The sequence below is a fragment of the Hibiscus syriacus genome, unplaced genomic scaffold (assembly GCF_006381635.1).
Source record: "Hibiscus syriacus cultivar Baekdansim isolate YM2019G1 unplaced genomic scaffold, ASM638163v2 tig00111758_pilon, whole genome shotgun sequence".
In the NCBI taxonomy this organism is placed as follows: Eukaryota; Viridiplantae; Streptophyta; class Magnoliopsida; order Malvales; family Malvaceae; genus Hibiscus; species Hibiscus syriacus.
In genome coordinates this window covers 2,956,795-2,978,056 of record NW_024063170.1, presented here as the reverse complement: position 1 = coordinate 2,978,056, position 21,262 = coordinate 2,956,795, and the positions used below count along the sequence as shown (strand labels likewise).

General features: G+C 32.4%; 2 protein-coding genes across 3 annotated transcripts; both read left to right on the top strand.

Annotated features, from left to right (window-relative positions):
• The first annotated feature begins 16,724 nt into the window (after positions 1-16,724).
• Positions 16,725-18,545, top strand: LOC120169248 (cytochrome B5-like protein). Of its 2 annotated transcripts, none has more exons than XM_039177442.1 (6): positions 16,725-16,843; positions 17,144-17,255; positions 17,373-17,413; positions 17,635-17,712; positions 17,832-17,898; positions 18,168-18,545. In XM_039177442.1, exons 2-6 carry the CDS (start codon positions 17,177-17,179, stop codon positions 18,197-18,199), a joined length of 297 nt encoding a protein of 98 aa, XP_039033373.1. In that variant the 5' UTR covers positions 16,725-16,843; positions 17,144-17,176; the 3' UTR covers positions 18,200-18,545. The 2 variants fall into 2 exon arrangements, with proteins under 2 accessions (XP_039033373.1, XP_039033372.1); XM_039177441.1 differs by having other exon boundaries at positions 17,807-17,898.
• A 1,041-nt stretch (positions 18,546-19,586) lies between these two features.
• LOC120169257 (probable CCR4-associated factor 1 homolog 7) lies at positions 19,587-20,995 on the top strand. Its single transcript, XM_039177451.1, has 2 exons — positions 19,587-19,718; positions 19,851-20,995. Exon 2 carries the CDS (start codon positions 20,004-20,006, stop codon positions 20,823-20,825), a length of 822 nt encoding a protein of 273 aa, XP_039033382.1. The 5' UTR covers positions 19,587-19,718; positions 19,851-20,003; the 3' UTR covers positions 20,826-20,995.
• Positions 20,996-21,262: the final 267 nt, after the last annotated feature.

Below are 21,262 nucleotides of genomic sequence, written 5' to 3'. Positions count from 1 at the left end.
AGAATAAAGCGATAAGTTTAGTAATTTATAAAGGAATTTTGTGTGTTGGTATTATAACAAATATGGATGTTTAACAAGGGAAAAATGGTAATTTGCAGGGAATGATATTTATAATGGTTCCTTTGGATAAGAATGAGGTAAAAGAGAGAAGTCTGTAGATTTCCTTGATCTCTTCTTCCTCCACGTGAACCCATTGTTAAAGGTAAAAATATGAATTTTTTATTGTTCCTTTAATTTTTGGTTGGATAATGGAAGTTTGGATTTATATAAGCTCAAGGAATGCTTATATAGCATTAAAACAACAATATGAGTTTTTGAAGTTTTAATAATATTGTTGACTTGTCAAGAGGTTAATTAAAGGGTTAGAGTGTTAGAATTGATTAATAACATGTTTGAAACTTGAGTATGATTTTAAGATTTAAGTGTTCATATGAGAATTTGAGATGTTTGAGAGTTATAAATGTGTACAAGTTGGTTTGAAGGTATAAGGGTGAGTTTATAAACTCAAAGTTTATGTTTATGAGAGTTTTTGGGTGGATTTTAGGTGAATTTCGAGTTGAAAATGGTCATTTTGGGCCTACTGTATCGGTACCCTTAGGAGAGGTACCGATACATTATGAGGTGAACAAACTTAATTGTATGAGTGTGTATCGGTACACTGAGGAGTGTATCGATACACTCAAAACATCAAATACCATTTGTGTATCGGTACACTGAGGAGTGTATCAATACACTCAAAACATCGAATGCCATTTGTGTATCGATGCCCTCAAACATCGAGTGTTATTTGTGTATCAGTACACTGAGGAGTGTTTCGATACCCCTAACTATGAAATGAAATATAAGGTTCTTGTATATCAAGTTGTTATGATTTGATATAATTGAGATGAGATTGATATTGATTATCGATTGTTTGTGTAGTGATTGAACGCAAGTGAATTTCCAGTCAGCATGACATTTCGAATATCGACTTGAAAAGATTTGGATTAGACTTTAGTGAGGCAAAGGTGAATGCAACTTCTCTGTTTTGTAATATAATTGAAGAATGCTTTGCGATAAACCAACCTAAGTGTTTTCGATCGAAAACTTTATATTTATTTTATGTTCTATTTAAATGTTTTATTCAAGTTTTATTTTTACTAGCTATGTCTTATGACTTGTGTTAGGAAAATATGAACTTTGAACATGTGAATATGAACTTCGAATCAGTGAATGTGAATATACTCTTTGACAGAGAAGCTATGTGAATAAGAAACACTTTGAATAAGGATTAAACCTAATTATGTGATTAAAAGCCCAATGTATATGTATTAGGATTAGAGGTATAGTTGGCATGCCAAGAGTCGAGGGTCTATGTGGTCCTTCGGGACAAATTTGTGGCACTTCGGTGCAACCCTATGTGGCACTTCAGTGCAACTTATATGATCCTTGTGGACAATTATGTGGCACTTCGGTGCAAATTACGAGCTGTGGTGACAACATTAGTGTACAACCTTATAGTACTCAAATACTTAGATTTCTCAATAGTATACTTTGGGCATTTGGAATAAAATCATACAAAGTATAATTACTCATAAGTATATTTTTTATATGGAAATTAAGTAAGCTTTTTGAAAAACATTTTGAATAAAATAATAAGATTTCTGCTCATAAGTTAGTACTATTAGTATTGCCTCACTAAGTCATCGACTTAGCGTGTGTTCTCTCATGCGTAGGTTTGAAGAAGGTTGACGAGTGATTTGGGGGTTGAGGATAACATACACTTTGAAGAACAATCAGTAGAAATTGAATGTAGGTTTTGTTATTTTTTAAATTGTTGGCATGTAATATTCGTTCAATTTGAAATGCTCTAGTCGATTTTGTAAACTTGTATAATTTTGTATTTTGTAAACTCTTACTTTTGGGTTTCTATTGAAATTATTAAGATTTTATGTAAAATTATTTTATAGCTTGAATGGCAGTATTTTCTTTATCTTGATTAGAACAATAGTTATTAAAATTATGCCTATTTGTGAATTTCGTATGTTTTAAAAGTCAAATGTGACACCTCAGATTCATACCTGGGTCGGGTACGGGTCAAGGGTGTTACATTTAATGGTATCAGAGCTATGGTTTAAGTGACTTTAAGTTCAAAATGAAGTCATTTTTTGTTTTAAAAGGAGTACATACCAATTTTTAATAAAGTTTTCTGATCTGATAAGGGAATCAATATGTTATCTTCGCTAATACTGTTAGTAATTTGATCTTAATAGATGTCGAACTTCAAAGGCTCCCGAAGTGATAGGATGGAGGAGAGTAGTAACTCCCCTGCCCCTAGTAGACAGAGTGAGGAGCAGGCACAGCCTGGAGTGCCTGTTCAAGATCAGGGGATATTCTTTCAGATGTTGGACGCTATCTTGATACGTCTCCAACCATTTGTTTCTTCAGCCCCTAAGATGAATGTTCCTAAAGAGCTGGGAAGTTTATGAGCGCCAAAATTTAGGGATGAAGCTGAAGAAGGTCCAGTTGCGCAGATATGTGGCTTAACGATTTGAAAGTAATGCTAGAAAATCTATATTCTCTGAAATGGAGAAATTGCATGGTGCCGTTTCATTATTAAGAGGGCAAGCTAGAATCTAGTGGTCAAATGTGACGATGAGAGCTTCAAGGGATCAGGTGATCTGACCTTTCTTTCTGGAGGAGTTTAAGAACAAGTACATAGGGGATATGTTCATCTGAAAGATGAAGTAGAAATTCATAAATTTAAAGTAAGGGAATCACACGGTATATGAGTTTGAGTGCGAATTCAACAAACTGAGTCGGTTTGCTGCTGAGTTAGTTCCGAAAAGAAAGATTCTTGTAACTAGTTCATGGAGGGTTTAATACCCAGATTGAAAGAATTTTTGTTGGCACTTAATCTCTCTTCATTCCAAGAGGTGGTGAACCGAGCTCAAAATGAAAGGTATACGGAGCAGCAGATATAATGGAATAAAAGATCTTATACATCGTCCGATTATTCACAATCAAAGAAGAGTAGAGGTTCAAGTTCTCAACCTCAGACCAGAGCAGAATCTGCAGCATCCTCGGGCAGAGGATAAATACGGGAAGAGCAAGACAAACTTATTCAGTAGAATCTGGAGTGAAAAAATTAAAACAATGTCAGTACTGTAGGAAGATTCATAGTGGAGTGTACAGACGGGTCTCCGAAGCTTGTTTTAAATGTGGAGAGTCAGGGCATTTTATTCGAGACTGCCCAATGATGATCGAAGAGCCTGCCCAGACGGAGAGATCTATGGCTACACCAGTGAGAGGAAGAGGTCGAGGAAGAGGAATGGTCAATCCGAGTCTACTGCTCAACCTGAAGTGTGTTCTACCGCTCGGGTTTACAATTTGAAGTTTAGTAAAGATGTGATGACCTAGAAGTCATTGCAGGTACTTTTCAGATAGCTGGTAAATATATCTTAGTTTTGATTGTTTCAGGCTTGAATTACTCCTATGTTAGTAGTAAATTGGTTAAATAATTAAGTCTTCCGTTAGAGCCTATTCGTAGTGAGATGATTGTGAAGAATCCATTAAGAAATAGTGCTCGGTCAAGTTTGTAAAGGGTATCCTATAAGGATTCAGGGAATTGAATTTCCTTCTAATTTAATGGAATTACCTTTTGAGAATTTTAGGTTATTTTAGGGATGGATTGACTTTATCGTTATTATGCCAATTTGGACTGTCGTCTTAAGCAAGTTCAGTTAACAAGTCTTGAGGGATTGAAAGTCAATATGGTCAGCGAAAGAATCCACCCTTTAACTAATGTGATATCAGTAATGTCGGCTTAGAAGTTGATGCGACAAGGATGTCAATCGTATATTGCTAATGTAATTGATACAAGAGTTGCAAGGAGTAAGCTTGAAGATATTCCGACAGTCTGAGAGTTTCCAGATGATTTGTCGGGTTACCTCCAGATAGGGAGGTTGAATTTCAAATTGAAGTGATGTCAGGATCAGTACCAATTTTGATGACTCCTTACAGGATGGCCCCGAGAGAGTTGAAAGAGTTAAAAGCTCAGTTACAGGAGCTTTTGGATAAAGGGTTTATTAGACCTAGTGTGTCACTGTGGGGTGCTCCAGTGTTATTTGTTAAGAAGAAAGATGGTTCGATAAGCCTCTGTATAGATTATCATCAGCTAAACAAGGTAACCATAAAGAACAAATATCCTCTTCCAAGGATAGACGATCTATTTGATCAACTCAAAAGAATGGTTGTATTTTCAAAGATTGATTTACGCTCAGGTATCATCAGCTGAAATTCAAGAAAAACATGTTCCTAAAATGGTGTTTAGGACTCGGTATGGTCATTATGAATTTTAGTAATGTCATTTGGGTTAACTAATGCATCTCCAGCTTTTATGGATCTAATGAATAAGTTTTCCAACCGTATCTTGATCAGTTCGTGGTCGTCTTTATTGATGACATCTTAGTGTATTCAAAGTCAAATGAGGAGCATGATGTTCATCTTCGGGTAGTTCTTCAAACTTTGCGAGATAAGAAGCTTTACGTGAAATTCTCCAAATGTGAGTTTTGGTTATCGGATGTGGCGTTTTTAGGATACGTGGTTTCGGTAGAGGGTATTCGTGTAGACCACAAAAAGTTAGAGTTTTATTAGAATAGAAAAATCCAAAAAATGTATCGTAAGTTCGAAGTTTCTTGGGTTTCACAGGTTATTATCGGAGGTTTGTAAAAAACTTTTCGATGATATCTCTGCCTTTAACCAAATTGTTAAGGAAAGATGTACATTTTGAATAGACTCTTGATTGCCAGAAAAGTTTTGAAGCATTGAAGAAATTTTTTACCGAAGCTCCGGTGTTGGTGCAACCGGAATCGAACAAGGATATTACAATTTTCAGCGACGCTTCTCATAATGATTTTGGTTGTGTTTTAATGCAAGATGGGAAGGTAGTTGATTATGCCTCGAGACAGCTGAAACCTCATGAAAAGAATTATCCGACGCATGATTTAGAGTTAGAAGCTGTGGTATTTGCATTAAAAATTTGGAGGCTCTATTTGTGTGGTGAGCATTGCTACATATTCATCGATCATAAGAGTTTGAAGTATTTGTTGGCTCAAAGACTATGATGCCATCATTGATTACTATCCCAGAAAAACTAACATTGTAACATATGCTCTGTCAGAAAAAATTTATGGCTTTGCGTAATTTGAACGCTAGGTTGATGGTAAAAGAAAATGGTGCATTGATGGATGAATTAAGGTTGGAACCAGTGTTGTTGGATCAGATCCAAGAGTTACAAAAGAAAGATGATAAATGTTTAGCTTTTTTGGATCAGGTAGAAAAATGTGGATTTGAGAATTTCGAAGTTAAGTCAAACGGATGCTTATATTTCAAGAATCATGTGTATGTCCCTAATGACTGTGAGTTGAAATGAGATATTTTGTATAAAGCACATTGTAGTCCCTTAACGATGCACCTAGGAGGGAACAAGATGTATCAAGATTTGAAAGAACGTTATTGGTGGCCTGGTATGAAGAAAGATATTACAGATTTTGTAGCAAAGTGTTTAAATTGTCAACAAGTGAAAGCTGAGCATCAAGTGCCTTCTGGTTTGTTGCAACTCATCTCAATTCGTAGTGGAAATGGGAAAACATTACGATGGACTTCGTAATGGGTTTGCCTTTATCACCGGGTAAAAAGGATTCGATTTGGGTAATTGTTGATCGTCTTACCAAGACTGCACATTTCATTCCAGTGCGAACGAACTTCTCTATAGAGAAACATGCGGAGTTATATATCAAAGAGATAGTGTGACTTTATGGCATTTCAACTTTGATAATTTTTTATAGAGATCCCAGATTGACTTCCAGATTCTGGAAGTCTTTGCAAGGAGCTTTGGGTACTCGATTAAATTTCAACACTGCGTTTCATCCTCAGACTGATGGGCAATCAGAGAGAACAATTCAGATTTTGGAAGACATTATGAGAGCGTGTGTGATAGATTTTGCTAGATCATGGGAAAAATATCTGCCTCTCGTGGAATTTGCTTATAATAACAGTTATCAATCCATCATCAGGATGGCTCCTTATAAAGCGTTATATGGAAGAAGGTGTAGAACACCACTTAATGGTGTGAATTAAAGGATCGAGAAGTTCATGGTCCGGATTTGATTAAAGAAGTGGAAGAAAAAGTTCAAGTAATTCAAAATAATTTGAAAGTTACCTCAGATAGACAAAAATCATACGATTTAAAAAGAAAAGAAATTGAATTTTAAGTGGATGATAAGGTGTTTTTGAAAGTATCACCTTGTAAAAGGGTACTTCATTTTGGGCGTAAAGGAAAGCTGAGTCCTCAGTTTATTGGACCTTATGAAATTCTGAAAAGGGTTGGACCTGTAGCCTATCAGTTAGTGTTGCCACTAGAGATGGAAAAGATTCACAATGTCTTCCATGTGTCTATGCTTCGGCGGTATCGATCTGATCCTGCTCACATCATAACTCCAGATGAAATCGAAGTTCAATCTGATTTGACATATTAAGAAGAACTGTTCAGATTCTAGCTTTTGAAACCAAACAGTTGTGGAATAAGACGATTCCACTAGTTAAGTTTCTTTGCAGGAACCATAAAGTATAAGAAGTTACATAGGAATGTAAGGGGGATATGATGAAGCAATATCCCCACCTTTTTGTGCAATGAAAATTCAAGGATGAATTTTCTTAAAGGGGGAGATTTGTAACATCCCAATTATTGGGTAAGTGACAAATTGTAGGAACTTATAAATTCAGTGGTTGAATTAGAATAAACTGATAAGTTTAGTGACTTATGGAGGAATTTTGTGTTTTGGTATTATAGCAAATATGGATGTTTAATAAGGGTAATGGTAATTTATAGGGAATGATATTTATAATGGTTTATTTAGATAAGAAGAAGGTAAAAGAGAGAAGTTTGTAGCTTTCCTTGTTCTTTTCTTCCTCTACGTGAACCCTATTGTTAAAGGTAAGGATCTGAATTTTTTATTGTTCCTTTAATTTTTGGTTGGATAATGGAAGTTTGGATGCTATATAAGTTCAAGGAAAGCTTATATAACATTAAAACAACAATATGAGTATTTTAGAAATGGATTTGTAAAATGGGTTTTAAGATGAATTTTTGTTATGGATGAGTTTTTGAAGTTTGAATAAGATTTTTGACTTGTCAAGAGGTTAATTAAAGGGTTAGGAGTGTTATAATTGATTAATAACATGTTTGAAAATTGGGTATGATTTTAAGATTTAAGTGTTCATATGAGAATTTGGGATGTTTGAGAGTTATAAATGTGTACAAGTTGGTTTAAAGGTATAAGGGTGAATTTATAAACTCAAAGTTTGTATTTATGAGAGTTTTTGGGTGGATTTTAGGTGAATTTCGAGTTGAAAATGGTCATTTTGGGCCTAGTGTATCGGTACCCTTAGGAGAGGTATCGATATATTATAAGGTGAATAGACTTAATTGTATGAGTGTGTATCGGTACACTGAGGAGTGCATCGATACACTCAAAACATCGAATACCATTTGTGTATCGGTACACTGAGGAGTGTATCGATACACTCAAAATATCGAATGTCATTTGTGTATCGGTACACTGATGAGTGTATCGATAGCCTCAAACATCGAGTGTTATTTGTGTATCAGTACACTGAGGAGTGTTTCGATACCCCTAATTATGAAATAAAATATAGGGTTCTTGTATATCAAGTTATTATGATTTGACATAATTGAGATGAGATTGATATTTATTCTCGATTGTTTGTGTAGTGATTGAACGCAAGTGAATTTCTAGTCAGCTTGACATTTCGAATATCGACTTGAAAAGATTTGGATTAGACTTTAGTGAGGCAAAGGTGAATGCAACTTATTTGTTTTGTAATAGAATTGAAGAAAGCTCTGCGATAAACCAACCTCAGTGTTTTCGATCGAAAGTTTTATATTTATTTTATGTTCTATTTAAATGTTTTATTCAAGTTTTATTTTTACAAGCTATGTTTTATGACTATGTGTTAGGAAAATATGAACTTTGAACAATTAAATATGAACTTCGAATCAGTGAATGTGAATATACTCTTTGACATAGAAGTTATGTGAATAAGGAACACTTTGAATAATGATTAAACCTAATTATGTGATTAAAATCCCAATGTATATGTATGAAGATTAGAGGTATAGTTGGCATGCCAAGAGTCGATGGTCTATGTGGTTTTTCGGGACAAATATGTGGCACTTTCGTGCAACCCTATGTGGTACTTCGGTGCAACCTATGTAGTCCTTCGGGACAATTATGTGGCAATTTGATGCAAATTACGAGCTGTGGTGACAACTTTAGTGCATAACCTTATAGTACTCAAATACCTAGATTTCTCAATAGTATACTTTGGGCACTTGGAATAAAAGCATACAAAGTATAATTACTCATAAGTATATTTTTGATATGGAAATTAAGTAAGCTTTTTTAAAAACATTTTGAATAAAACAATAAGATTTATGCTCATAAGTTAGCACTATTAGTATTGCCTCACTAAGTCATCGACTTAGCGTGTGTTCTCTCATACGTAGGTTTGAAGAATGCTAACGAGTGATTTGGGGGTTGAGGATAGCATACACTTCTGAAGATCAGATCAGTACAAATTGAATGTAGGTTTTGTTATTTTGTAAACTGTTGGCATGTAATATTCGTTCAATTTGAAATGCTCTGGTCGATTTTGTAAACTTGCATAATTTTGTATTTTGTAAACTCTTACTTTTAGGTTTCTATGTAAATTATTAATATTTTATCTAAAATAATTTTATATCTTGAATGGTAGTATTTTCTTTATCTTGATTAGAACAATAGTTTTTAAAATTATGCCTATTTGTGAATTTAGTATGTTCTGAAAAGTCAAATGTGACACCTCAGATTCGTACCTGGGTCGGGTACGGGTCAGGAGTGTTACACCAACTGCCAACTCCATTGATCCATCATCAGAGGTACCTTAGTGGGAAACACATATATCTGACATATAAAAAATCTTAGGATTCCTCATAGTATCATAATTAATTTCATGCATTACAATTGGAAGATGATAATGAGGTATTTGAGGTTGAGGTAGTTTGGGTGGATGGGGTGTTGGTGAATGGGCTCAACCCTTTGAGGCATTCTGTAATCCATTGACCCCGTGAAACCACTGCCTCTTAAACACCACCCTCAATATCAAAACCTTGCCCCTTTAAAACAGCCTCAGCGATATCAGAATCATCAAGTATTGATGTATCATTGTCTTTCATCATTGGAACGCCATTTTCATCATCATCGCTAAACTCATTAAGGCTTTTATCGAATCACCAAACAAGTTTATCATCTACACCGCTTTCATGCGGTATAGGTGGTCATGGTTCTTTAACAACTAGTGCAACTATTCATGAGGTATGAAGATCTGATGTATTAGTCGTTTCAACATAAATCTTGATCATTTGATTATTTGATGATTGATGCAATCCAACTATAATAGTAACATCGTCACTATCCTCAAGCTAAAATTTTTCATATGTGAGTGGAGTCTCAAAGATTATATATCGATAACTCAAACATGAAATAAAAGCTTCAAGTTTATTTCAATTTTCTGCTTCATTTAGCGATGAGATACATATACAAGGAACATTATGTTTACAAGACTCTGTGACGTAAACACAACATCATCACCAATTTGTATAATTTAGCCTTTGGAATGGACAACTATAAAAATTTTGTTAGCCATTGTTTGAGAATTTTTTTGCTGCTTCAATGAAGTTGAAAAAAATAACAGTTTTGTGAAAATTCACAAAACATAAGCCATTTTAAAAGAAAAATGTCCTTTGTCTGTGTCTATTTAATGCACAATTATATAATCTTTTTAGTGATATATCACTTCAATTTAGTGATATATCAGACAATTGAATGATGTTTTTGATCAAGACTTTAATGAAAAATGTCATTTTCTCAATAAGTGACCATTTAATACAAAAAGATAGTTTATATCAGTGCTCAATCACTTCATTTCTGATTTTTCAATGATATATCACTTCAATACAATGATATATCAGATAATGGAATGATGTTTTTAGCACAAACTTTTCAATGCCTAATCACTTCATCTCTGAACTTTTCAATGATATATAACCTCAATTCAATGACATATCAAACCCTATCATAATAATTCAAAATAATCTTTTTCTTTTCAGTGATATATTACATCATTTCTGAACTTGTTGACCATATTTAATAATTCATCATACCCTATCATGATTATTTCATCATACCCTATCATGATTATTTCATCATAATTTTTCGATGTTATATATAGTCATGCCTATATGAGTCACAAAACTTCATTGTTCAAGTTCATATTACGAAAATTTCATGGAAACAATTTCAACAATAATTTATTGTAAGGGTAAATCTTTCACCATCTCCTTCGAGTGAGACATTTGACTTTTTAACTTTATGACGAAAATTTCAAACAAGGTTGGGGCTACTGAAGATTTAACATTTTCTTTACTACAATTCAAGTTTCCAAACTCTTTGGTTCCACAACATTTATCAATAGGCTATCTGAACAACGATGTTACAGTTCGAACAATGACTGACACATACATTACCAAGAGAATGAATAGAAGACTGAAGAACTTAGCATAACATCAGACGAGTCAAATGACTATGAAGACTAAGATGTGTGTGTAACCACTTAATGCTTCTATTATATTGTAATGTTGTAACATCCCAAATTACGGGTTAGTGACTAAATTGTAAAATTTTAGAATTTGGTGATTAAAGTTGAATAGTTGAATAGTTCAATGATTTATTTGGGAATATTTCCATAAAGTTATTAGTAATTATCAAATGAATTAAAGGGCAAAATGATCATTTGACAAGAAAGATATTTTCCCCTTTTATATGAATGATTCACGTGGGGGTGGGGGGAGTTATCTACAAACTCTTCTCCATTCATCATCATCTTCTTCCTCCCGTTTCTCCAAGCTCAAAGGTGAGTTTTCTATTTTGTTGATTATTTGTTGAATTAAAGTTTGAGTTTTGATCATTAGATGATAACTAAGCTTAATTTATCTTAAAATCAAAAGATAAAGGAGTTATGACAAATTAAAGAAAATGGGTTTTGAAGTGAAATTTTGAATAGGAAGGTTTAAATGAATTTGGAGGATGAATTTGACACGTCATCTATGAGAATAAGAAGTTAGAAGTGTTAGAATTAAGTTTGGATAACATGGAAAATTTGGTATGATTATTGATTTCTATATGGAGAATAGAATTTTGAGGTTTAAGATGAAATAAATGGATATAAATTAGTTTAAGTATGTATGTTTGAGTTAAGAATATAAAAGGGAATGAAATGTGAAGAATTGAAGCTGAAAATAGTGAATTTTCGTATTAGAACAGTAAAATTATGGGTTTACAGATTACGCAGGGGGTACAATACCCCATGGGGGTATCATTCCCCCTAAAGAAAAAAATGGAATTTTGGTTCATTAAACTGGCTTAAGTTATTAACATCAAGTTTAAGGTTTAGGCTTCTGATAATTGTTTTAAAATGATATATTTATGTAGATATTGAGCCTAAACAAGTTTCGAAACAATCAAAGAATTAGGATCGAATCAAAGCAAGGCTAAGATGAGTGCAATTTAATTGTACGTATGTTATTAAATAACATTGGCTTGCGATGAACTAGTGACAGAGTTACTATGGTAAGAAGTAACTTTTAAAATGTTATGTGATTCTTATGTGTGCATTAGTATATGGAAATGGGTGTATGATATTATATGTTACATGATCTACATGCTTACATGAATATGCAATATGTGATATATGATGTATATATGAACATATGTGAACAAAATATGACATGCATGTTTACATGAGCACATGAGAAATAATATAAGTTATATGATATGGTTTATATGATTACATGCACATGTGATATATGTTATATGATAGGGATTTATGTGACTACGTGAGAAAGAATATATTTCTATGAGAAGACATAAGAACAAGGTATAAGCTATGTGACATGTGAATATGGATCATATAAAATGTTCTACGTGTAAGTGAACTATGTGTTGATATGAATATGTAATAAATATGAAAGATAATGCCCATATTATGTGTCATGAGATCTAGAGGTATAGTTGGCATGCCAAGAGTAGAAGGTCTATGCAGTCCTTCGGGACAAAATTCTACGTGGTTCTTCGGGACATATATGTATTCTTTGGAATATGTATGAGGTATTTTGAGACACCTACTTGATCCTTGGTATATGTACATGATTCTTAAGGAATTTCTATGTGGTCCTTATGGACAATCTTACATGACACTACGGTGCATTTTTACGCGGTCCTTTGGGACAAATTCTACGTGGCACTTCGGTGCAAATTTATACGAGATATGGTGACAGCATAATGCACAACCTCACAGTACTCATCACACCTTAAGTTCTCAGTAATGTACATGGGCCTATAAAAGACATCAAAAGTATTTACAAGATTCATATGTGATATTGTGTGTATTCCTAAGTGAAATGTATTTGTTATATGAGATTAGTAATTGTTTATGCAATGGTGTGATTTAGAGTTTACATTATATGTTGATATGTTATATAAAAAAATTAGTGATGATAAAATGAGAAATGATAAGCATGCTAATGATGTTATGTTACATGATATGTGCATGTATCTATATATTACATAAAAGAATATATGCTTTGGTATGATAAGGTAATATCAAATGTTCATGCATTGTAGAAGTTACAGTTAGCATATAATTATGTTTTATATGCCTCACTAAGTCATCGACTTAGCGTGTGATTGCTTCACGCGTAGGTTTTAAGAAGAGGGAGATTGATAAAAGTTATGCAAGACATGTCAGTTCCTCCTTTCCAAAGATCAGATCAGAAAAGAAATTAATAGTATGTATTTTGTAATTATTATAGTGGTTGGCATGTAAATAAAGTTTTGAATCTAATATATTTTAAAAGGTTAGTAAAATCATATGATTGAGTTTTGTAATTATTACTGTACACTGTTCATACTGTGTTTTACTGTTCATAAAACGTATATTTTCTTAAATTGGTTATAAAAAACATGATTCAACAATATATTATCGTATTTTCTTAAAAAAGTTCAAATGTTTTGTTATTTTGCAATAATAAAGGTTTTAAAAGTCAATGTGACATCTTGGACTCGTATTCCGGTAGGATACGGGTTGGGGTGTTACAAATGTAATGTAGAAGTTAATGTTTCTAATGCAATGTAGAAGTTAATGTTTCTAATGTAATGTATAAGTTAATGTTTCGAATATAAAATTTAGTACTTTGTATTTAATAAAAATTATTAATATGATTGTTAGAACTCGTCACGTCGGCATGACTAGTTCCATGGTTTTTTCCGTAGAAAATTATTTTGAAAAAAATCTTTAAAATAAAAAATAATTTTATTATGGAACTCGTCACGCCGCCGTAATGAGTTCCAAAAAAATATAATAAAATAATAAACCTAACGTCTGAGTCCATTAAAATATAATTTTCGACGGAACTCATCGTGTTAACGTAAAAAGTTCCACGAACACTCTAGCAAAAGTCTTAGTTCTTTAAATACATTGTTTTGTGCCGTATTAGGCAAAATTGAAAGCCCGGATACCGTAATGGGCCAGCAAACCCATAAGTAATTCTTTAGCCCAAACACTGATTGGACCTAAATCCAATTCAGCAGCCCGGATAAAGAAAAAGTAAATATTCCAACGAAACGTCAACTAAAATGTAAAAAGAAAAAAAAAATCTCAAGTCCCTACTAACTATTAGATAACCGTCCGACAGAAGCAATAAGATATAATCTGTCATCACAATATGACCCGACAATTCAGATTTATATATTAATACACGTTTAATTAACATATTTACTATTTATAATCATATAACATTTGTGGAATTGAAATATCAATAAAATATAATTTTCATACACACGATCATTTTTTTATAATAATTAATATTTGATTTATTAATCAATTAATTTAATTTGGATACATAGAGACAAAAATAACTCCCTCAACTCAGTTTGTTACATTTATAAACGTTAAAATTTACACCTCAACATTATTTGAAAAATCTCATATTTCATTTATTAAATCAATAATTACTAATTTCATGCACAATAATTGATTTTACGAGATGCTCTAAATATTAACATGTCCATAGAAAATCTATCAATCTTGTAATTTTTTTATAGAAAGCCGCTCATTTTATTAAAAGTAAGAAATATCCAGAATTATAATGAAGGTTACAAGTATAATTATAAACATATTTTTTTTTGGAAGTGATAATTATAAACGCAAACTAAAATATAATCAGGATGTTTTCTTATAACTATCAATATAAAAAACTAGCCATCTAGAACACAGAATGACCAAAGATGGAAAATGTTAAAAAATATAACCAAAAGCTAGAAAAAAAATATAGATATGAACAAATCTAACTGCATTGATAAACGAACCACAAAAATGAATAAAGCTAATAAAAGACCATCGACAAATCACAAATCAGAAACAATGTGAGAAAACTATTAACGAATACAAATCGTGTATCCAAATCAATTCAAGGGTCTAAATCAGGGAAAATAAACATGATAACAAATAAGCGACATCTTGATCAGTCGTGGCAATGCAAATCTAACCACGAGAAAAAAGATAAACGAAAACAACAGTCAAACAATAAAAAATATATCAAATGACAGATAAAAACGTATTATAAAAGTAAAGTAAAACATTTCATAAAAACAAAATTATTGAAAAAAGAAACGGAAACAAAGGAAAAACAAAGTTATGATATAAGAAAAATAGATGAAAAAAATTCTAGCGGCGGCAAAAAGGAAGCAAAAGAAAAAAATATTTTAGGATTGAGATAAAAGTTTTTTTAGGGTTTTGAATTTTGTTAATTTTTTGGGTAAACTATATTATTGACCAATCAACTATTTAGTTTTTTTATTTTTATCATTAATCTTTTAATTTTTGTCAATCAAATCACTTACCGTTAATATTTAACAGAGGTCCTGATGTGGCCGTTAATAAAATTAGTATAATTATACATTGTATCTTTAATATTTATATTTTTCTTTCAATTTAATCTTAATTTAAATTTAATTTAACAGATTAATTATTCAATCAGTCACCGCCTGATTGAGTGGTGAGTGGAAAACTTATAAAGTCATGCCTCAACCACTGCACTAGCCTCTCCTTTTTTACAATACTTTTTATATATGCTATTAAGAGTAATGACATAAAAAAATGGTGATGACAAGATTTGAACGTAGAACTTAATGTAGGTTGTGATCAACTTAGCCATTAGAATAAATTACATATTTTTGTTAGTTTATAATATTTTATATATGAAAGATATGAGAGCATCTAAATCATAAAATCTAATAAATAATATTATAGTTAATGAAATATTATTAGATTAATAGTTTAAATCAATATTATTTATTAGATATATCTAAATCAAATATTGTTTATTTAAAATTATTAATAATATTTTATATATGATTTATTTAATATTATTTATTAAAATATAATATTTTATAATAATTCAAATCACATATTTTTATTATTAATAATATTAATAATATTTTATATTAGATTTATTTAATACTATTATTAATATTATTTATTTATTTAATATTTAATATTATATTTATTTAATATTTATATATTAAATATTAGTAATAATATTATTAAATCGCATATTGTCTATTAGATTTTTTTAATGTTTTAGATGCTTTTATATCTTTCATATAAAAATATTATAATTTAATATCAAATATGTGATTTAGCCTAACCTTAGTTTCTAAGTGGTACCCAATCTACCATATAGTCCCAGGTTCAAAACTTGCCATTAATTTTTTTTATCTGCCATTAATGAGAATAAAATATATCAGTAATGTTGTAGAAATATTTTCAATTCAGAGACCAGACCAGTTAAGCTTTTCCAAAATTGTTCACTCAATCAAGTGGCGGATAGAAAATAATATTTAATTAAATAAATTAAAAGTAAAAAAAATATCATTCAATTAGTTGTTCACATATATTGGATCCTGATTAAATGGTTCATTTATAAATATATAAATATTAAGGGCTGAATGTATAATTATATCAAATTTTTTATTGCCACATCAGCATTGATGAAAGTGGTGGATAGAAAATAATATTTAATTAAATAAATTAAAAGTAAGAAAATATCTTTCAATCAGGTGTTGATATATGTTGGATTCTGATTAAATAGTTAATTTATTAAATTAAATTTAAATTATGATCAATTGATAGAATATATAAATATTAATAAATAAATGTATAATTATACTAATTTTTTAATTACCACATCAACATTTCTGTCAACTGTTAACGGTTAGTAGTTTGATTGACAACAATTAAATAGTTAAGTGGTTTGATTGACAAAGTTGAAAGATCAGTGGTAAAAGTGAAAGGGTTAAATAGCTAGTGATCAGTGTTATAGTTTACCCTAAGTGTTTAAGTTGACTTGTAATTCTTGTATGAGGGTTAAATTAAATTAAATAATTTTAATATTTCCAGTCTAAAATACATTACCTTGCTGGCTTATGAAACTCCTCTTTAAGCCACTGTGCACACCGCGGTCACTCGTAAGGCTTTCACGGTTGATTTTTTCCCCTTTCATTTTTTCGTTTCTAAGTAAAATAATCTGATTTTGCCCTTTTCTCTCTCTTCATTTTCGGATCTGCTTCCGACGCCATGAAGAAACCCTTTTCTGCAAATTCGACTTCAAGCTTCAGTTTTCATGGTTTGATATTTGAAAGTGCTTATAATTTGTTCATAGATCTGGGTTTAGTTGTATTTTTTTTAACATCTCGAATGTTGAGATCACCAATCATATCAAATACTTGGGTGGCTTGTCATAGATGATCAAAGGGTGGAAATACCAATTAAGCAGTGTGTGTATAACAGAAATGCTTAGGACATGCTTTGAATATTCCAATTAGTGACGAATTGTTTTGCTTAAAACTTTTTAAGTTAGTTTCATTCTCAGATTATCTTTCTCATTCCCCCCCCGGCTGGGGAATTCCTACTTGGAAAATTGTAGGTTAATCAGTAAAAAGAAGCTTAACTCTGAGATATGGAAATAGCTGTTATAGCATTGATTCTAGCTGTATTACTTGGAGCTGTTGTTTTGATACCTCGACATGGTAAATCAGGTAAAACTCAAAATGCTTGCGCGCTCGTTTCACTATTTGTTTACATAGCAAGTAAAAGATTAACTAAAATAAATCATGTATGTTGTTTCCTGTTGGTTCAAATTTGTTTCGTTGCAGCTCATAAGAACAGGGTTAAATCAAGTGTAGACGATTCTAAGGTATATTGGGGAACTTTGAAACAATCAATTTCCTTTTTTTTTTTTTGCAGTTTTTCAGAGTTCAAATTTCGTATGTTGTGTTTTTATAGCCAAAAGAATATGAATTCCAAGTTATAAGTAATACATTTGATAGTATTTCATGTATGCTTAGCTGTGTTATTAATATGCAGGCATGCTAATTAATTCTGAGATCTTTTGAAATACCATTTTCCCCCTCTTAGGCATCCAAATCCCACAGTAAGTCAGAAGTTATGCTACATGATAAGAGGACAGATTGTTGGATCATCATTAAGGACAAGGTAATTGGTGACATTGGCATGTTGCCGGGTTTGGAACTCAGAACTCATTGCCATTCTAACATATCTTGATTATGATTATATCTAACTATTTCAAGTTTATGATGTTACCTCATATGTAGAGGAACACCCAGGTGGTGATGCAATCTTGGCACATTCCGGAGATGATTCAACCGAAGGGTTTTTTGGGTATGCATTTGTTCCTTGTTTGGAATTGCATGGAAAATTTTGAAAAGTTCATGCTGCTACTTTTGGTTTGTCTTCTCTAGATTTGATTGGCTGCAGTCTTGTTTTACGTAGGGTTGGATCTTATGTAAGACTAGATAGTTCATGCAAAAAGTGTCAGTTCAACATCCGAAACATCCATCGAAAGTTTGTCATACTTGCACATAATTAAGGTTTTCCGTATACATCCAAAGCTTACTTGGTATTTTCTTCTTTTTTGTGGAATGCAATAGGCCACAGCATGCAACTCGGGTATTTGACATGATAGACGACTTCTACATTGGAGATCTTCAGAAGTAATTTGCAAGCAGCTGACCCCTGTTGGGTTGCAAGATTAGGGAGAAAAACACTTCTTAGGTCTCTGTGTTAGCCCACTGGTTTAACCTAGGCATGTGCTTTTTAGCTCATTTAGTCTCGTTTTAGCACATTTGATTGTCGAGTCGAACGAGACTAATAGAAAAAAAAGATTGACGAGTCAAATGCACTATTATAGGAGGTTTAAAAGATTTTTCTCATATTGATATTGACAATGTCAACACCAGTAAGATGTTCGTTGAGGTGGTACAGACCTTGCCTTCTTAGCTGTTTGAAATCGAAAGCGAATTTGTCGACAGGGCTTTCCCCTTAACCATTCCCGGCCCGACAATGACGAATCCCTGTTCGAAGTCCAACTAGCTTAAACATACCAATGTTTCATGTGCAGCTACCCAAAGGAGAATGATAGCTAATAATCTACTAATGGGATTAAAACAATTACCATTGGCATTGTTTCGCCATCGACTCAAATTACAAATATTTTGAGAGAATTAGTACAATTATGGTAATTATTAAATTTAGGATAAATCAGATAAAATATAAAGATATTTTTGTATAAGTTGGCAGCACGATCTATGAATAGGGAGCATAGTAATGATTGATAAAAGTGTGTGATAATTGTGTATTAAGAAGTGGGAAGCACGATCTATGAATAATGATTTGAGAGATTAATTGTACACATCTTTTTCTGTTCTTGTCCTTTATCCATGTGTATGCTTTAACGTCAATGAAATTAAAATTCTAAACACGATATTTTGTCAGTATAAGTGCTTGAATTTTATCGGTTTGTCTTGGTCTAATTATGAATTTTGTCACTTTACTATGTTTTAATCCGTTTACTTTAATTTGACATACTTCAATCCCTTTATTTTGATAATTTTATTAACAAGTCCAAAGTCATAACATTGCTAGTTACTATCGTTAAACTAATATCATGTACATATTTTTATTATCATTCGATCACAGTTAAAATCACGAAAAATTGAGTCATACATGTTCAAATAATTATAAAATTTCATTTCAACCGAGTGCTTAAGATCCTATTTACTAACAGTAACAACAATATGAATTACCTAAAAAGTTTAGAAAAAGGTAGATTAATTAAATCCTGAAGTTTTCATAATGATAGGGACTAAAACTAGAATTATACCATTTATTTTTAAAATAAAAATTAAAAATACAAGGATAAAATTTTAGTGGGCTGAGAAGGAATATTATACAGACAGACCGTGGTGCACGTTTTGGGCCATAGACGCAGTGACACGTTTTCGTGGCCCTTTTAACCACTGTCCTTTCAAGTCTTTAAGAACGCACACCTCAATAAATCGGACCTCGTCCGCGTTTCCGCTCATTTTCCCACTCCTCTGATTCTTTGACCCAAAAAAAACAAAAAACAAATTTACTCCTCAATCATCATTCAGATCCCTCCGAGATCTGTTATTTGCAAGGGCCGATTTCACAGATCAAAGGTCAGATCTCTTCTCCTTCCATTTCGTTTCCTTTTCTCTCGTTCCTTGTTTCTAGGGTTTCATTTTGGACACACGAGTTGAAATCACCTTTCTGTCTTTTTTGCTTTACTTTTCTTTGTCGTTGTTTTTCAGATCTACTTCCGACGTCTAAAACGGTACCACTTTGTGAACCTCAGCTTTAAAGCCTCCAGCTTTTTTGAGGTTTGGGATTTTGGATGTTGCTTTATGTTTTGTTCACGGATCTGGGTTTGGTATTGTTTATAGATTTGATTTGTTCTATTGGAAATGCCGAATTTGCCCAAAGTTGATTCAGTTCATATTCGGGAAGTTTGGAACGATAATCTAGAAGAAGAGTTTGCTTTAATCCGTGAAATTGTTGATAAATACAATTATGTGGCTATGGATACCGAGTTCCCGGGTGTGGTTCTACGCCCAGTGGGAACTTTCAAGAACATAAATGATTTTAACTACCAAACTTTGAAGGATAACGTGGATATGTTGAAATTGATCCAGCTGGGTCTCACCTTTTCTGATGAGCACGGGAATCTTCCCACTTGTGGAACTGAAGACCCTTGCATTTGGCAATTCAATTTCCGTGAATTTAATTTAAGCGAAGATATCTTTGCCAGCGATTCCATTGAGTTGTTGCGTCAGTGTGGGATTGATTTCAAGAAGAATAATGAGAGGGGTATTGATGTGAAGCGGTTCGGTGAGCTTTTGATGTCGTCTGGGGTCGTGCTGAATGATAGTGTGAGTTGGGTCACTTTTCATAGTGGATATGACTTCGGGTATTTGCTTAAGCTTTTGACCTGCAAGAGTTTGCCTGATAGTCAAGCCGGATTCTTTGATCTGATTAATATATATTTTCCAGTGGTATATGATATCAAGCATATGATGAAGTTTTGCAACAGCCTTCACGGTGGATTGAACAAGCTTGCCGAGTTGTTGGAAGTGAAAAGAGTTGGTGTGTGTCATCAAGCCGGCTCGGATAGCTTGCTCACATCGTGTACGTTTAGGAAGTTGAGAGACAACTTTTTCAACGGCTCCACAGAGAAATATGCAGGTGTGTTGTATGGCCTAGGTGTCCAGAATGGACAGACTAATTAGAAGAAAAAATGTTGATGGATGTAGACTACTTGAGTTTGAGAGTTCCTATTTTCTTTGTATACATTGGCAAAAAAGGATTGTTGATTTAGCTGTGACTTTTCTCCTTTGCTTGCATTGTAACTGATACCTTAACTGGTTTTCCAGTTGAAGTCCAGTGTAAATTATGACTACTGTTTGTATCTTTTCAATAATAATTATAATCTTCTGAATCTTATTGACTTGTCTATTTTCTATACCTGGAATAGCAATTATCAGTATTACGATTTGTTCATGTTTATTTCTTCCCATTCCTAATATTCTTGCAGTTGATCATGTGGTTATTTTGTTTAGATCATTGTAACACTAGAAGTTCTCATAACAGCATTATGGCCCCATAATCATTGTTGAAGAATATAGCATCCTTGCATTGAACTTGTTGGGGGTCTTGATCATATTAT